The sequence below is a fragment of the Mobula hypostoma genome, chromosome 9 (genome assembly GCF_963921235.1).
Source record: "Mobula hypostoma chromosome 9, sMobHyp1.1, whole genome shotgun sequence".
Classification (NCBI taxonomy): domain Eukaryota; kingdom Metazoa; phylum Chordata; class Chondrichthyes; order Myliobatiformes; family Myliobatidae; genus Mobula; species Mobula hypostoma.
This window is the reverse complement of record NC_086105.1, coordinates 20,425,298-20,443,319: the sequence shown is the minus strand read 5'-3', so window position 1 is coordinate 20,443,319 and position 18,022 is coordinate 20,425,298. Positions and strand designations below refer to the sequence as shown.

General features: G+C 40.0%; 1 protein-coding gene across 1 annotated transcript in view; it reads left to right on the top strand.

The window, feature by feature from the left end:
• cftr (CF transmembrane conductance regulator) overlaps positions 1–18,022 on the top strand; it is a 152,430-nt gene that overhangs the window by 55,354 nt on the left and 79,054 nt on the right. The window contains exons 6-10 of the mRNA XM_063057835.1: positions 3,750–3,913; positions 8,589–8,714; positions 11,888–12,134; positions 14,156–14,248; positions 15,593–15,775. Coding sequence (XP_062913905.1) covers positions 3,750–3,913; positions 8,589–8,714; positions 11,888–12,134; positions 14,156–14,248; positions 15,593–15,775 — 813 coding nt within the window. The remainder of the gene's footprint in view (positions 1–3,749; positions 3,914–8,588; positions 8,715–11,887; positions 12,135–14,155; positions 14,249–15,592; positions 15,776–18,022) is intronic.

The following is an 18,022-nucleotide window of genomic DNA, read 5'->3' as shown; positions in this document are numbered from 1 at the left end:
TACTTTAGAAATTACCTAGGGTTACTCATAGCCCTCTATTTTTCTAAGCTCCATGTACCTATTCAGGAGTCTCTTAAAAGACCCTATCGTATCCGTCTCCACCACCATTGCCGGCAACCCATTCCATGCACTCATCAATCTCTGCATAAAAAACTTACCCCTGACATCCCCTCTGTACCTACTTCCAAGCACCTTAAAACTGTGCCCTTTCATGTTAGCCATTTCAGCCCTGAGAAAAAGCCTCTGACTATCCCCACAATCAATGCCTCTCATTATCTTATACACCTCTATCAGGTCACCTCTCATCCTCGCCGCTCCAAGGAGAAAAGGCTGAGTTCACTCTACCTATTCTCATAAGGCATGCTCCCCAATCCAGGCAACATCCTTGTAAATCTCCTCTGTACCTTTTTTATAATTTCCACATCCTTCCTGTAGTGAGGTGACCAGAACTGAGCACAGTACTCCAAGTGGTGTCTGACCTGATGTAACATTACCTCTCGGCTATTAAACACAATCCCATGGTCGATGAAGGCCAATACACGTATGCCTTCTTAACAACACAGTCAACCTGTGCAGCAGCTTTGGGTGTCCTGTGGACTTGGACCCCAAGATCCCTCTGATCCTCCACACTGCCAAGAGTCTTACTATTAATACTATATAGAAGAAGAAGAAAGCCCTTAACTCCAAATGGAGTCATTGGGACACCGACATGGCGGCGTTTTTTTTAAGCAGGCTTTCTTATTTTTACGAGGCCAAATTGCTAGCTCAATGCTCAACCCAGCACGGTTGGAAAGTGTGCAAGGGAGCCGGCTGGATTGGAACACAGGAGCCTTCGCTCCCAAGTCCGGTGCTGATGCCACTACGCCACCAGCCGGCTGTTAATACTATATTCTGCTGTCATATTTGACCTAACAACATGAACCACCTCACACTTATCAGGCTGAACTCCATCTGCCACTTCTCAGCCCAGTTTTGCATCCTATCAATGTCCCACTGTAACCTCTGACAGCCTTCCACACTATCCACAATATCCCCAGCCTTTGTGTCATCAGCAAACTTACTAACCCATCCCTCCACTTCCTCATCCAGGTCATTCAAATAAAACACTTAGCGAAGGGGTCCCAGAACAGATCCCTGAGGCACACCCCTGGGCACCAACCTCCATGCAGAATATGACCTGTCTACAACCACTCTTTGCCTTCTATGAGCAAGCCAGTTCTGGATCCACAAAGCAAGGTCCCTTTGGATCCGATGCCACCTTACTTTCTCATAAGCCTTGCATGAGGTACCTTATCAAATGCCTTGCTGAAATCCATATACACTACATCTACAGCTCTACCTTCATCAATGTGTTTAGTCACATCCTCAAAAAATTTAATCATGCTCGTAAGGCATGACCTGCCTTTGACAGAGCCATGCTGACTATTCCTAATCATATTATGCCTCTCCAAATGTTCATAAATCCTGCCTCTCAGGATCTTTTCCATCAACTTACCAACCACCAAAGTAAGACTCACTGGTCTATAATTTCCTGGGCTATCTCTACTCCCTTTTTTGAATAAGGGAACAGCATCTGCAACCCTCCAATCCTCCGGAACCTCTCCCATCCCCATTGATAATGCAAAGATCATTGCCAGAGGCTCAGCAATCTCCTCCTTCATCTCCCACAGTAGCCTGGGGTACATCTCACTTGGTCCCGGAGACTTATCCAACTTGATGCTTTCCAAAAGCTTCAGCGCATCCTCTTTCTTAATGTCTATATGCTCAAGCTTTCCAGTCTGCTGTAAGTCATCCCTACAATCGCCAAGATCCTTTTCCATGGTGAATACTGAAGCAAATTTCATGACAATAATTCTAGTTGTGAATCTTGTGCAACTCTCTGTCCTGGTATAACAATTTTAATTAAACACTAATTGAGAGCAAATGCCCCAGTGACGTTTTGGAAGGTAATCTATGAGATCTTTGCCATTTAACAGCTTCCCGAAGAGCGCAATTTTTCTTGCATCACGGCAGGTTATAGAGTTTCCCATCCAAACTTTTCTAAAGCGATACTCAATCTTCCATTTTTTAAAATACAGTTCAACAGTACTGAAAAAAATTTAATGAGAGAAGTGGCAAGGTGTTTTTCCTTAATTCACATCCATTTAAAGCCTAATCTATCAAAAACAGACAAAATATCCATTAATCACTCTTAATGATAGCCATTTAGAAGTAATTCAACTTTCTATAACTAGGTTTCACGGTGGCCACCAGCCTTTTCTTGGTGAAAGGCACAGTGATCTCGTTGGAAATATTGATTCTGCCTTCAACAGACCAACTGAAACTATATGGAAGCAACTCTCAAATCATTGCTAAGATCAGAATGCCAATTGTTTATTATTAAGTTCACTTCATTAGAAAATAATTCAAAACTCATTTCATGGTTCTGTAAATGAAACATTCCATGCCAAGAGGAAATATAAAGGAAGCCACTTCTGAATATTTTAGTGGAAGTATAATATCTCCTTCCTTGTATTGTGTACCATTTTTAATTCAGAAGGCAAATTAGCAATTTAGTAATAGTCCCAACTTTTGTCCAATCTTTTACCAAGCTCCCTCATGCTAATTAATTTTCTGCCTGCAAATGTTCCAGAAGGTATCAGAACCAAAATGCTTTTCTGAAAGTCAAGCACATGGCATTAATTTTCAGTGAGGTATCACAGACAAGTTCATTGTTTAGTTGAACTCAAGTTACATATAAAGTATCATCTTTAACCACCAATTCAAATAATAAGCTACATAATAGTAGTTTTAAATTAATTGGGAAAGATTTGACCCAAAACATAATTGGTTTGTAATCTCTGACTAAAACTACCTTCACCATCTAGACCTTTTAGTTCCAATATCTGGTTAAAATTTAACTCTTTAATCAAAACATTCATTAGCCATCTCAATATCTTATCTAGCCCAATGCCTATTTCCTTGATTAGATCTTTAAGAAGTACTTTGCCATGTACTTCAGCAAAAATTTGCAAGCATCTAATGTTGAAATCTGCATTCTTCATACAAGGGTTTAAATTATACAGGTAGACCATCTCTCTCGTTATTCCCACATTGTTAATTTGCAACTTTTGTTTTCCTTTCTTTTGTTGGTGTCCATATTCTACAATAAATGTTGCTTGGACGCTTTGGGTAAATTACCAGCAAAGGTGAAATGGAACTCAATTCCATTTCCACTCAGGAAGCCAATCATTGACACCACTCCAAAATGTGTGCATTGCATCATTAACTTAATGCAGGCGGGCTGCTAGTGTTTACAGCTAGAGAAACCACGTATTGTCAGATGTAGAGAAACATACTCCCTCTCCCCTCCAGACCCCAGCACCTTCATCCCTAGATTTTGCAACTGGATTAGTAACCTGCTCCCTGCTGCATTTTAATGACTCAGATGCTCTATATTGGAATTTACATTCACTGACTGATGAGGCAGCCATCTGGAGGCAGAGTGGGTAGGGTTTCTCGATGAACACCCTGAATACAGCTCCTTTGATAAAGGATCTGAAGTCTTCTATAAAATAAACTGAATTCAGCAACTGTGGCACCGAGGTTGGAGCTTTTTTTGGGTATGTTATACATCATCCAAATGCAAGAGTATAGAATGACAGTTTACCCATTGTCTGTCCTTGTGTTTAAGTAAAGCATCTATGTGTGGTTGTGTGCTTAATATTACAAAACGTCTGGTAATACAAGGTCCATTGCTTTCTTTTCAGGGTGTAGCAGTTGCCCACTATGTATGGATTGCACCAGTGCAAGTGGTTCTTTTAATGGGATTGCTCTGGAATGAACTGACCGAATTTGCATTTTGTGGATTGGGTTTCTTAATAATGCTTGCTCTTTTCCAAGCCTGGCTGGGAAAGAAGATGATGCAATACAGGTGATAAATTTAATGGAATCAGCCTGTCATAAATCATAACTGAGGAATATTTTAATAGCCGTTGTAACATTAAGTGTTCAAATAATTCCTTTCTGCTTGTTTGCGTGGCTGTTAAATGCACTGGGTGGCAGGTTGGAGATAGATCTCTACCAGAGGAGGTGTAAGGCGTTCCTTCCCTCTGCTGGCCAGCAGGTCACCCTTGGAAAAGGTGTAGCACCTGCTTAGTAACCCCCCCCCCCCAACCCGGATCAGGGTCACATGAAGCTATGGGAGCAGGGGGTTGGTTGTCATATGAGCAGCTGGTACATATCACAAAGCCTGGTTATACAACAGTGCAATCTCTGAAGAGTACTGATAATGGCTGTAGTCACCAATCTTGTAAAGTCACTGCCCAGAAGAAGGCAATGGCACACCACTTCTGTAGAAAAATTTGCCAAGGTCATTCATAGTCATGAAAAGACCATGATCGCCCATGTCGTATAACACAGCACATAATGATGATGATGATTAAATACACAGGAACAGCATGACTTGGAAGTAACAGGAATATGAAGAAAGCTAAATAGAATTAGGAGCCAGAAATAGAGACAGATAGTAAAAACAAAAGTAAAATTTTAAAAATCATACTGATTTAATTATTAAATTTAGCATCCTGTGGAAATAAATTGCTGCTACAGGACTGAGATTGCAGAGTTTCAGTTATTCTTCTGTGCATCAGAGAGTTGAGTGTAATGCAAAAATATCAATCTGATCGTTAAATTATGTGTCTGCCAAAACTTTCTGTGAGAAGTCTCATTGAGAATTAATGTTGAAAAGCAGCACTTTCTTGAAATTCACAAACAAAAACCCACTCAGCTTGTCATTCTTTTAAAGCTTGCAGCTGGGTGATGTACATTACTGAGTGTTTCCTGTCATTTTGCAACCTATGGGGTTTATCTTCCTGACCAGAAATTTCTGAATAATTTGTAGACCGTCATTATTTTATTTTGAAAACAAATTTTGGCTATAATTCAGTAAATACACTTAGTCTATGCTCAACACTATTGTAATAAATTCAAATGACAGAATTTGTACCTAGTGGCAGTGCTAACATGTCAAAAGTTCAAAGTTTCAAGTACAAAGTGGGAAATGAAGGAATGTTTCACACAAGACTACAAAGTACATTATAAACCAGTAGGAGAAATAGTTATTTTGCAATTTGTGTCACTTGTTGAAAAGTTTTATCATTTGGAATTTCATGGGCAAGTAGTTGTGAATAGCATTATGAATTATTTCTCATACCTAATGAATATATCAGTTGAAGTAAAATTGCTGTTAAGAACTCCCAGATTATTTGCCTTTATGAGGGTATCATATGTCCATCATTACCACTTGGTTGATAGTTAGTAAAGGACCATTTAAGACCATATAGTTAATAACACCTGCAAGACTTGAACCACTGTTTCATAGAAAGTAGTTACATATCAGATGAATGCACTTTGCATGACTGACAGTGGACAAACACTAAAAGATACTGAAAATTGACTGTATGATTCAGAACTTAAAATTAATCTAACAATACAATTAAAACAATCATTAGCTTATCATAATGTCCCTCTGCTAATGATTCATTCATTTAATAATCGGTCCGGGGCAGTTCCGTGATTCAGATAGTAGCCTCCAGTGAGTCAAGTTTAATTCTGAAGCAATGTGCTTTCTGTATGATGTTCTCATGCGCTTCCTGTGACGATGTGAATTTCCTCTGGGTGCTGCATTTTCTTCCCACATCTCAAAGACCTGTAAGCAGGTAGGTTAATTTGCCTGTGTCAATTTCCCCTAGTGACCGGTAAAGTCTGGGAGAAGTTAGGCCATAGGACCATAAGATATAGGAACAGAATTAGGCCATTTGGTCCATTGAGTCTGCTCCACCATTTCATCATGGCTGATGAAATTTTCCTCTCAGCTGCAGTCTCCTCCTTCTTCCCATGTCATTTCATGCCCTGACCCGTCAAGAATCTATCAACCTCTGACTTAAATATACATAAAGACTTGGCCTCAACAGTTGCCTGTGACAAAGAACTCCACACATTCACTGCTCTCTGGCTAAAGAAATTCTTCCTGATCTCAGTTCTAAATGGAAGGCCCTCTATTCTGAGGCTGTGTCCTCTGGTCTTAGACTCTCCCACCAGAGGAAACATCCTCTCCACATCCACTCTATCAAGGCATTTCACCATTCAATAGGTTTCAAAGAGGTCACCCTCCTTTCTTCTGAATTCTAATAAATACAGGCCCAGAGCCATCAAATGCTCTTCATATGACAAGCTATTCAATCCTGGAATAATTCCCGTGAACGTCCTTTGAACCCACTCCAGTTCCAGCAAACCCTTTCTAAGAAAAAGGGCCTAAAGCTGTTCACACCAGTGCTTTATAAAGTCTCAACATTACGTCCTTCCTTTTATATTCTAGTCTCTTGAAATGAATGCTAACATTGCATTTGCCTTCCTCACCACAGACTCAATCTGCAAATGAACTTTTAGGAATCCTGCACAAGGTCTACCAAGTCCCTTTGCACCTCATTTTTTTTGCATTTTCTCTCCATTTAGAAAATAGTCAAACCTTTCATTTCTTCTACCAAAGTGCATGACCATACTCTTCCCGACGTTGTATTCTGTCCGCCATTTCTTTGTCCATTGTCCTAATCTGTCGAAGTTCTTCTGTAGCCTCTCTACTTCCTCAAAACGATCTGCCCCTCCACCTATCCTCATTTTGTCTGCAAAATTTGCAACAAACTGACCAATTCCATCATCCAAAACATTAACATAAACTTAAAGAGAATCAGTCCCAACAAAGACCCCTGCGGAACACCACTAGTCACCGGCAGCCAGCCAGAAAAGGCTCCCTTTATTCCCACTCTTTACATCCTGCCAAACAGCCACTACTTTATCTATTCTAGGATCTTTCCTGTAATACCATGGGCTCATAGCTTGACAAGCAGCCTCATGTATGGCACCTTATCAAAGGCCTTCTGAAAATCCAAGTACACAACATCCGGCTTGTTATTTCTTCAAAGAATTCCAACAGATTTGTCAGGCAAGATTTTCCCTTGAGGAAATCCTGCTGACTACAGCCTATTTTATCATGTGCCTCCAAATACCCTAAGACCTCATCCTTAATAATTGACTCCAACATCTTCCCAACCGCTGAGGTCAGACTAATGGGGCTATAGTTTTCTTTCTTCTGCCTCTCTCCTTTCTTGAAGAGTGGGGTGACGTTTGCAATTTTCCAGTCTTCTGGAACTATTGCAGAATCTAGTGATTCTTAGAAGATCATTACTAATGCTTCCATGATCTCTTCAGCCACCTCTTTCAGAACCCTGGTGTGTATACCATCTGGTCCAGGTGACGTATCTGCCTTCATACCTTTCAGTTTCTCAAGAACCTTCTCTCTAGTTATGGTAACTTCAAACACTTCATGACCCCTGACACCTGGAACTCCACCATACTGTTAGTGTCTTCCATCATGAGGACTGATGCAAAATACTTATTCAGTTCGTCCGCCATTTCCTTGTCCCCCCCCCCCATTGCTACCTCTCCAGCATTATTTTCCAGCAGTTTGATATCCGCTCTCACTTCTTTTTTACACTTTATGTTTCTGAAGAAACTTTTGGTTGATGGGAAGATAGAAGAATAAAAAACTGGAATTAATGTAAATGGGTGTTTGATGGTTAGTGTGGATTTGAGGCTCAATGGGTCGGCTTCTGTGCTGTATGATGTAACAAGTGTAGCTTTGAATGTTTGGACAGGGTGTTCATCCATGAGATTACTGTTTATTTTGTATTTAGAAGGAAGTTGATGGCAAACAGTACGAGTGTTTATAATGAAAGTCTGTGTTTTGTTTTATTCTTTTTTATGTTAATAAATAGAGTCCTGTGGTATATCAACAAATACTAAATGGAATGTTTGGGGCCATTCCAATGTGTATTGGTTTACTGACAGACTGTGCCATCAGAATAGATTTGGATTGATGCAGACAACAATGGTTCAATTTAATATCAGAGAATGTATGCAGTATGCAACCTGAAATTCTTACTCTTCACAGACATCCACGAAACAGAAAAAAAATCTAAAGAATGAATGACAGATAATGTGAGAACCCCAAAGCCTTCCCTCGCCCCTCCCATGGACAAACGGCATGAAAAGTATCAACTCTCCCCCCCCCACTTGTTCCATCAAAACCATCAACCTCCACTACCCTCCATATAAGCAATAACAACGCCTCCCAGAAACCATGTTCCAGAGTCCATCAGAAACTACTACCCATCCCAAAAACTTTGACATCTCATACAGTCTCTCTCTCTCTCTCTCTCTCTCTCTTTCTCTCTGAGCTTTGAAACACAGTTCAGCTGTCAATGAGAGGCACAAGGTAGAAATGGCCTACCGTCCAAATGAAAGGGGACACTGAACAGTTATCTCAACTGTGCTGCCCTTGCATACCTGTTGGGCAGGTACATAGTAGCACTGACAGAAGCTTGCAGCAATCGGATTTCTCCCCTTTCAGACTGTGGAGTGCATTTATCGGAAAAGTGATATGAACAGGAGATCATTATCAGGATGGAGATCATAAATAAGTAAATCAGAATAAGTACAATTGTGTGGGTGAACAGAAACTAATTTGTTCTCTCTTTACCAATAAACAGAGAGAAACGTGCAGGAAAAATAAATGAACGACTTGCAATTACCTCTGAAGTTATTGACAATATGCAGTCAGTGAAAGTGTATTGCTGGGAAGATGCAATGGAAAAGATTATTAATAACATAAGACAGTAAGTTGTAATATGATTCACTCATATTATTTTATATGAAAATAACTAACGTATGAAATAACATATTACATGCAAACTGTTTTTCTCATGCTATTTAAAACAAATTAATCATAAATTATCAATTTGCTTTGGGATGACTTTATTCATTTTCAATCTATGTTTAGTGTTAATGAAAGAATCATTGTATGTAAAGTAGACTGCATGACCGAGCAACTTTCCTGCTGTGATATAAACGCTGAAATTCATAATTACTTTACATCCATTTAGCATGTTCAATGGCATTACCTTACTGAATTCCCCATCACTATCATCTTAAGAGTTCCCATTGACCAGAAACCTACTGGGCCAGCCATGAAAATGTTATGGCTCTAAGAACAAAGCCTCAGTATTCTGTGGCTCCTGGCTCTCCAAGTATTTCCCATGATCCATAAATCAGATGTGTGATGAAATATTATCCAGTTGTGTGAGTGCAGGTCAACAGCACTCAAGCTTGGCATGAAGCTTCTGCCTGGCATTTTAATAATCAACTTAAATATACTGTACTTTCCATCCACAAGAGGCATTTCAGGTCAGAAGAATGTCCTTGCAAGTTGCACTGTAATATACCTTGAAGACTTCTTTGACTGCACCTCTGAAGCTCACAAATTGCTGAGAAGAAACTGACAGCAAGCACTTGAGAAAATGACTGCAGAAAATGCTGCAACTATTCAACAAGTCAGGCAGGATCAGTGAAGAGTTAATGCTTCATCTCAATGACTCTTTCATAGGTGTCGAGTTTTTACCTCTTATCTCCAACACTCTTCCACTGTCTACAACATTCAGAGAAATTGAAATGACCATCAACATCTCCATCTCTCTCTCTCCCTCCCTCACTCTTCTCTCTCCATCTCTCCATCTATCTCTCTCTCCACCTCGTTCTCTCTCTCTCTCTCCATCTTTCCCCTCGCTACACATCCTTCTTGTATTTCTGAGTATTTCCTACCATTTCTCTTTTTTATGATTTCAGACTTCTAGAAACTGTAGTATTTGTCTTTGCCACACAACCTTCCAATCTATCCCTTATCATCCAGATATGAAAATACATAACCTCCCTTCATTATAGCTGAACAAAACTCTTGGAACCTTGGCTACCAATCCTACCTAAAAAGCTTCAGAACACAGACTGAAGTTTTCCCTCTGTGCTACTTTCCTGAAGTTAATTAGAGAATGGCAATAAGCATAGCCTGTAGGTGAATCCTTCATCCTCTCCAAATGCAATAAAAGCTTTCCCACCCTCACCGATAGTGAGACCCTTCATATAATTACTGCAGACAAAGATGAATCAATCACAACTGTGTTCACTCTGAAGTGTCAGGTAAGGGTTCCACCTGAGTTTGCTAAGAGCATAAAAAAATGCCTTCTGCCGATTTAGTTTACTTCAATATGATGTCAAAGAATAGCCAAGTGCCTTGAATACAACAGTGGTCATGGGACAATATGCTAGTTGCATTACTAAAGAACTGTGTACCTGAGCTAGACATGTGTCTCTAGCCAAGATGCTTCACTACAATTATAACTGTGGCAAACGCCCATCAATCTTGAAAAATTGCCTAGGTATGTCCTGGTCAAATCCAGTCTAATTAATTACATCCAAAATATCCACAGAACTCTCAGGTAGCACCTGCTCACCAATCACCTGATTCCCAATGTCTATTTTGACTTTACTCATGACTATTACACTCACTGGAGTTATGGCTCTGTAAAAGTTCATCAACATTTCCTGCCATAATGTCCAATATTCAGCTACTCTCTCCCTAATTACTTGCTGAATCTGCATGGAAACATTTTGTGTTTCATGCACTGAGACTATTAAATTTCTTTGTACAACAGATTTTGTATGCTCATCATGTAAATAATAATTAGTTTTTCTATTCTGCCTACCAGAGTGGACCACCTCACATTTTCTCCACAGTATACTCCTGCCAAACTTATCATTTACCCACGCAAACACGAGGAATTCTGCAGATGCTGGAAATTCAAGCAACACACATCAAAGTTGCTGGTGAACGCAGCAGGCCAGGCAGAATCTCTAGGAAGAGGTGCAGTCGACGTCTTGGGCCAAGACCCTTCGTCAGGACTAACTGAAGGAAGAGCTAGTAAGGGATTTGAAAGTGGGAGGGGGAGATCCAAAATGATAGGAGAAGACAGGAGGGGGAGGGATAGAGCCAAGAGCTGGACAGGTGATTGGCAAAAGGGATATGAGAGGATCATGGGACAGGAGGCCCGGGGAGAAAGACGGGGGGGGGTGGGGGAACACAGAGGATGGGCAAGGGGTATAGTCAGAGGGACAGAGGGAGAAAAAGGAGAGTGAGAGAAAGAATGTGTGTATATAAATAACGGTTAGGGTTAGGGCCACCTCCCCCTCGTACCCCATCCGTTATTTATATACACACATTCTTTCTCTCACTCTCCTTTTTCTCCCTCTGTCCCTTTGACTATACTCCTTGCCCATCCTCTGCGTTCCCCGCCCCCCATCTTTCTCCCCGGGCCTTCTGTCCCATGATCCTCTCATATCCCCTTTGCCAATCACCTGTCCAGCTCTTGGTTCCATCCCTCCCCCTCCTGTCTTCTCCCATCATTTTGGGTTTCCGCCTCCCCTCCCACTTTCAAATCTCTTACTAGCTCTTCCTTCAGTTAGTCCTGACGAAGGGTCTCGGCCTGAAACGTCGACTGTACCTCCTCCTAGAGATGCTGCCTGGCCTGCTGCGTTCACCAGCAACTTTGATGTGTGTTGCTTATCATTTACCCAACCCTGTTCTTTGGCAGATTCCTGGTGTCCTCTTCACAACTTACTAACCCACCTCTCTTTGCACCTCACTATCAGCAAATTTAGCAACAGAACACCAGCTCCCTTCACCAAAGTCATAAATCTAATTTAGAGATAATTGTGGCCTCAGCACCAATCTCTGCAGTTCCATCTCTTAACTAGTTGCCAATCAGAAAACAGTTCATTTACTGCTACTTTCTATTTTGTTAGTTAGCCACTCCCAATATATTGCCCCCAACCTCAAGACATAAAAATTAAATTGTTATATACTCCTTTGTTTAATGTAAGTTATCATGAGTTAACACACATATATATAATTCAGTGCTTCTGATGTAACTTTTATTTTGTGTTCATTGTAATCTGACAGGGTGGAACTAAAGCTGACCAGAAAAGTTGCCTACTGCAGATACTTCAGCAGTTCAGCTTTCTTTTTCTCCGGCTTTTTTGTTGTGTTTCTGTCTGTGGTGCCTTATGCTTTCACACATACCGTAAAACTGCGTAGGATATTCACTACCATATCGTACAACATCGTCCTTCGAATGACAGTTACCAGGCAGTTTCCATCTTCAATACAAATATGGTATGATTCTTTGGGAGTTATACGTAAAATACAGGTATGTTAGTGGAATAACGTAGTGGATGGGACATAAAAGTCCTAATGCTTCAAAATAAGCATACATTTTATATCATATATTCTTCGTACTAATAGACATTCAGCACTCCTTCTTGGCTGTGGATCTTACTGGGACAAATCAAAATGTCCAGCAATTTAGCGAATGTTTATTTGATAACATGAGCATCTTGTTACCATAAGACCATAAGATATAGGAGCAGAACTAGGCCATTTGACCCATCGAGTCTGCTCCACCATTTCATCCTGGCTGATCCAATTTTCCTTCTCAGCCCCAATCTCCTGTCTTCTCCCCATATCCCTTCATGCCCTGACTAATCAAGAATCTATTAACCTCTGCCTTAAATATACCCAATGACTTGGCCTCCACAGTTGCCCGTGGTAACAAACTCTACAGATTCTCCAATCTCTGGCTAATGAAATTCCTCCTCATCTCTGTTCTAAAAGGACACCACCCTAATCTGAGGCTGTGTCCTCTAGTCTTAGACTCACCCACCAAAGGAAAAATCCTCCCCACATCCACTCTAATGGGGCCTTTCAACGTTCGATGGGTTTCAATGAAGTCACCCCTCATTTTTCTGAATTCCAGTGAGTAGAGGCACAGAGCCATCAAACACTTTTCATATGACAAGCCTTTCAATCCTGGAATCCTTTTGTGAACCTCCTTTGAACATTCTGTACAAGCTGGAAGAGTCAAAAGAAGTGCTTTATCAGGCTATAAGTAACTTTGGTCAAAGCCACTCTACTAATTATAGTTATAATTACTAGTGGGAAGGACTGTTATAAGAAAATATTTTGATTACCGTGTTTCTCAAATGAGATTAAATTCATTCAGTTGGTGACTATATTAAGTAAAATACAAGGGACCGCATATGCTGGAATCTGGAACAATAAACCAGCTGCTGGAAGAACTCATTGATTGAACAACATCTGCGTGGTAGGGTGTGGGGTTAGGAGGAGAAGAATTCAAAAATTCTTGTTTAAAACTGTGCATCGGGACAATTCCTTTCCCCCACAGAGTCTGCTCAGCTCACTGAGTTCCTCCTGCAGATTGTTCGATAGTCAATGTATTCATCTGTATTCTCTTGCAGAAGAGACTTATGTTAACTATTGAACTAGGTATATTAAACTGTTAATTGAAATAAGTAAGATGGAGAGAAAAGATTTTCTATTATAACACAAATTGTTTTGGTTTGCAAATCTTTTAAGATTATACTTACTGCAAGATGTATCTTAAATTCAAGTTATAAAATGCCAAACGGACCAATGTCCTGATGTTTGTAATGTGTATAGAGCAAAGTAATTTTTGTAGTATATTGCAGACATGATGTATGCAACCTCTTGGAAGAAAGATCTTAAAACTGTAACTCTACATCAGTGATAAAAGAGACTTAGAAATGAATGCAACTCTTCTTTCCAAGAATACAAATGAATATTTTGCTGAATTTAATCTCTTAGCAGCATACAGTAATTCATATACCTTCCTAAAACAGATTGTCCTCATTCAAAAACAACTTATGAGGTGTATAATCACTTGAATCCTGAATGAAATCAGTCTTTTAAAATTAGAACACCAGTCATTATCTTCATCTCCACTAAACTGAAGATTGATGGCATTATTTTTGTGAAAGTTAATGCTGTGCAAGATGAGAACTCCTAAATGCTGTTTAATAATGTGAAAAATTAATGGAACTCGTTTTTATACATCTATGCCGACAGTTATACGAAGAGTATAAATATAGTTTAAGTACTGTTTTCGAGTGAAACAGTTTATAAATATAATTTCGTAAATGTCTCAGTAGAATTAATTTAGTTGCCAATAATGAATTTTTTTTAAATTGAAGTGCAAATTCTAAATTAATTGGGCCACTTTCAAGTTATGATTCTATATTCTCCATTGTTAGTTTGTGAAATTTTGATTTTCTTAGATGGAATATGGTCATTGTCCTGTGCCCAACCTTCAGATATCAACAACCAAGGGTCCAATAATATTTTGTCTTTCAGGACTTCCTACATAAAGATGAACATAAAGCAGTGGAATACAACTTGACGACAAAGGAGGTCGAGGTCGAAAATGCCACAGCATCTTGGGATGAGGTGAGAATTACTTTTCCAAAGCATTGAGAAGCTTTCAATTCTTCATGAAGATTTGCAAGTATATAAATTCCAAGGCAAACCAGTTCATGTGTTGAAACATAGAAACATAGAAACATAGAAAACATAGAAACATAGAAAATAGGTGCAGGAGTACGCCATTCGGCTGCCACATCCTATATTGTAAGTGCAATAAATCAGTGCTCATTATTCTTTTCATAGTGTATATTTATAAATAAAGCATATAATTACATACAAATAACATATTACATCAGGCATATGGAACATTGTAGAAGATTACTAACTAGAACATGAATATACCCATATATAAAATACTGATCCGTTCCAATTCAAATTCAGACCATAGACCTTAGTCTTTATTCTCTAAGCTGAAAGTTATTTTCAGTTTATTATAAACATTTTTCCATGGAATCTTTATTTTCTATGTCATGAACCCACTGAGGACTATACTTAAAGTCACAATTAGAACATTGCACAAGCAACACACACAAAGGTTGCTGGTGAATGCAGCAGGCCAGGCAGCATCTCTTGAAAGAGGTACAGCCAACGTTTTGGGCCGAGACCCTTCGTCAGGAGTAATCCTGACTAGTCTTGACGAAGGGTCTTGGCCCGAAGCGTCGACTGTACCTCTTCCTAGAGATGCTGCCTGGCCTGCTGCATTTACCAGCAACTTTTGTGTGTGTGTTGCTTGAAATTCCAGCATCTGCAGATTTCCTCATGATTACACAAGCATATCGGCCTTTACACCAAGCAATTCCCCACAAGGGAAAAACATTTTCAGTATTTCTGATCTAAAAGTATTGAACACATTCAAGTGAATGGTGTTCTCACATTTCCACCCCCCCCCCCCATTACACACAGGCTGAATCAAACTTACTTCTACAAATTCTCTACTTGTAATATTTTAGTTGTTCCATCTTCTCCTCAATTTCCCCCAGATTCTATAAATCACCTACTCACTAAAGGCAACTAACCCTACATCTTTGGGATATGTGAGGAAGCCATTGGAAACCTGAGCACCCACAGGGGGAACTCCACACTGACATCAGAGGAGGTCAGGTTTGAACTGAGGGTTCGGGGATTGTGAGGCAGCAGCTCTATTGGCTGTGCCACTGCGCCAAGCCCACACTGCAACACTGTGCTATTTTTGAGCTGGCACGTCAGGGAATTGGGGAAAATAGTCACCATTCGTCAAGTGGACTCGAATGGAGAAATAATGCTTTAAAGAAAAGTTAGGATATTTGGTTATGCACTGCAATACTTATGTACAAAAAAAAATTAAAGGACATGAGCATTATCAAATGTAATGTTTTTGTGAACAAACAGGGAATTGGAGAGTTATTTGAAAGAGTTAAACGGAATGATTCTGAGAATAAGATGGGAAATGGCGATGAAGGACTGGTTTTCAGCAACTTCTCTCTGCACATTACTCCTGTTTTGAAAAATATCAGCTTCAAATTAGAGAAAGGAGAACTGCTGGCCGTGGCTGGATCCACGGGATCTGGCAAGGTAAGAGTCACTGCGTTTGATAGCTTGTTCACAATGGTTCCATGCCACTTCTGAAAGCAATCTTAAATTCACAGGATAAGCTTTACAGTTAGGCAGTACTGACTGTTAAATACACTTGTTGAGATTTAGAGATTTGCGGAGAATAGGTCTATGTATGCATGCAACAGTAATTTTATATCTGTCAATTTGTTTGTAATGATACACTATGAGAATTATCCCTTTAAGTCAGCTCTGGTATGACTATAATACTGATGATACCATTCCAATCCATGCCAAAGCACTTGAGATAGAACATGACCAAGGGAAAATGGCCCCTGTAGATAAATTGTACATATGATCATGGATTCTGTGGAGAAATAATAGTTGTTTGGTTGTTCTTAACATGTGTGAAAATGTTGGCTGCCTGTTATACACATATTCAACAGTTCCATTAACTTCGCTTTAGTTCCAACTACTTTAATGGAGCTGACTACACAGACTACACAGTGATGAAATGCTTTGAGAGGTTGGTCACGACTAGACTGAACTCCTGCCTCAGCAAGGACCTGGACCTGTTGCAGTTTGCCTATCGCCACAATAGGTCGACAGCAGATGCAATCTCAATGGCTCTCCATGCGGTTTTAGACCACCTGGACAACACAAACACGTATGTCAGGATGCTGTTCATCGACTATAGTTCAGCATTTAATACCATCATTCCCACAATCCTGATTGAGAAGTTGCAGAACCTGCACCTCCGTACCTCCCTCTGCAATTGGATCCTCAACTTCCTAACCAGAAGACCACATTCTGTGCAGATTGGTGATAACATCTCCTCCTTGCTGATGATCAACACTGGTGCACCTCAAGGGTGTGTGCTTAGCCCACTGCTCTACTCACTATATACCCATGTGACTAGGCATCGCTCAAATACCATCTATAAATTTGCTGACATTGCTGGTAGAATCTCAGGTGGTGATGAGAGGGCGTACAGGAGTAAGATATGACAACTAGTGGAGTGGTGCTGCAAAAACAGCCTGACACTCAACATCAGTAAGATGAAAGAGCTGATTGTGGACTTCAAGAAGGGTAAGATGAAGGAACACATACCAATCCTCATAGAGGGATCAGAAGTGGAGAGAGTGAGCAGTTTCAAGTTCCTGGGTGTCAAGATCTCTGAGGATCTAACCTGGTCCCAACATACTGATGCAGTTATAAAGAAGACAAGACAATGGCTATACTTTATTAGGAGTTTGAAGAGATTTGGTATGTCAACAAATACACTCAAACACTTCTTTCGTTGTACCGTGGAGAGCATTCTGACAGGCTGCATCACTGTTTGGTATGGGGGGGCGGGGGCTACTGCACAGGACCAAAAGAAGCTGCAGAGGGTTGTAAATTTAGTCAGCTCCATCTTGGGCACTAGCCTTCAAAGTATCCAGAACGTCTTCAAGGAGTGGTGTCTCAGAAAGGCAGCATCCATTATTAAGGAAGTCCGACACCCAGGACATGCCCTTTTCTCACGGTTACCATCAGGTAGGAGGTACAGAATCCTGAAGGCACACACTCAGCGATACAGGAACAGCTTCTTCCCCTCTGCCATCCGATTCCTAAATGGACATTGAACCCTTGAACACTATCTCACTTTTTTAAATGTATAGTATTTCTGTTTTTTGCATGATTTTTAATCTTTTCGATATATGTATACTGTATAAAGTATACTGAATAAGATTTATTTATTATTATTAATATTATTTTTTCTTCTTCTATAATATGTATTGCATTGAACTGCTGCTATTAAGTTAACAAATTTCACATCTCATGCCAGTGATAATAAACCTGATTCTGATTCTGTTTGGGACCCACTGATAGCATTAACAGCCAACAAATAATTTTGACCCTCAGGATGCCAGCCCTACAGCAATAAAGCAAGTAAATATTAAAATAACTGCAACACACACAAATGCTGGAAGAACTCAACAGATCAGGCAGCATTTATGGAGGGGAATAAGCAGCTGATGTTTTGGGCTGATACCCTTCAATAGCACTCAAATAACTGTCGCATGTTTTTAAAAATATTTAAAACTAATATTTCTGTTGTTCTGTCTTTTGAAAAATGAAGTCATTCAATAAACTATGTGAATAAGGAAATTGATTAGATTGAGAACTTGCAACTCAAAGTGCGTTTAACCAATGCAAGTTCAACCTTGAATCACTCTCTTATGGAAGTGACAGCTACACCAAGAACTAAGGCCAAAAAAAAGTAAC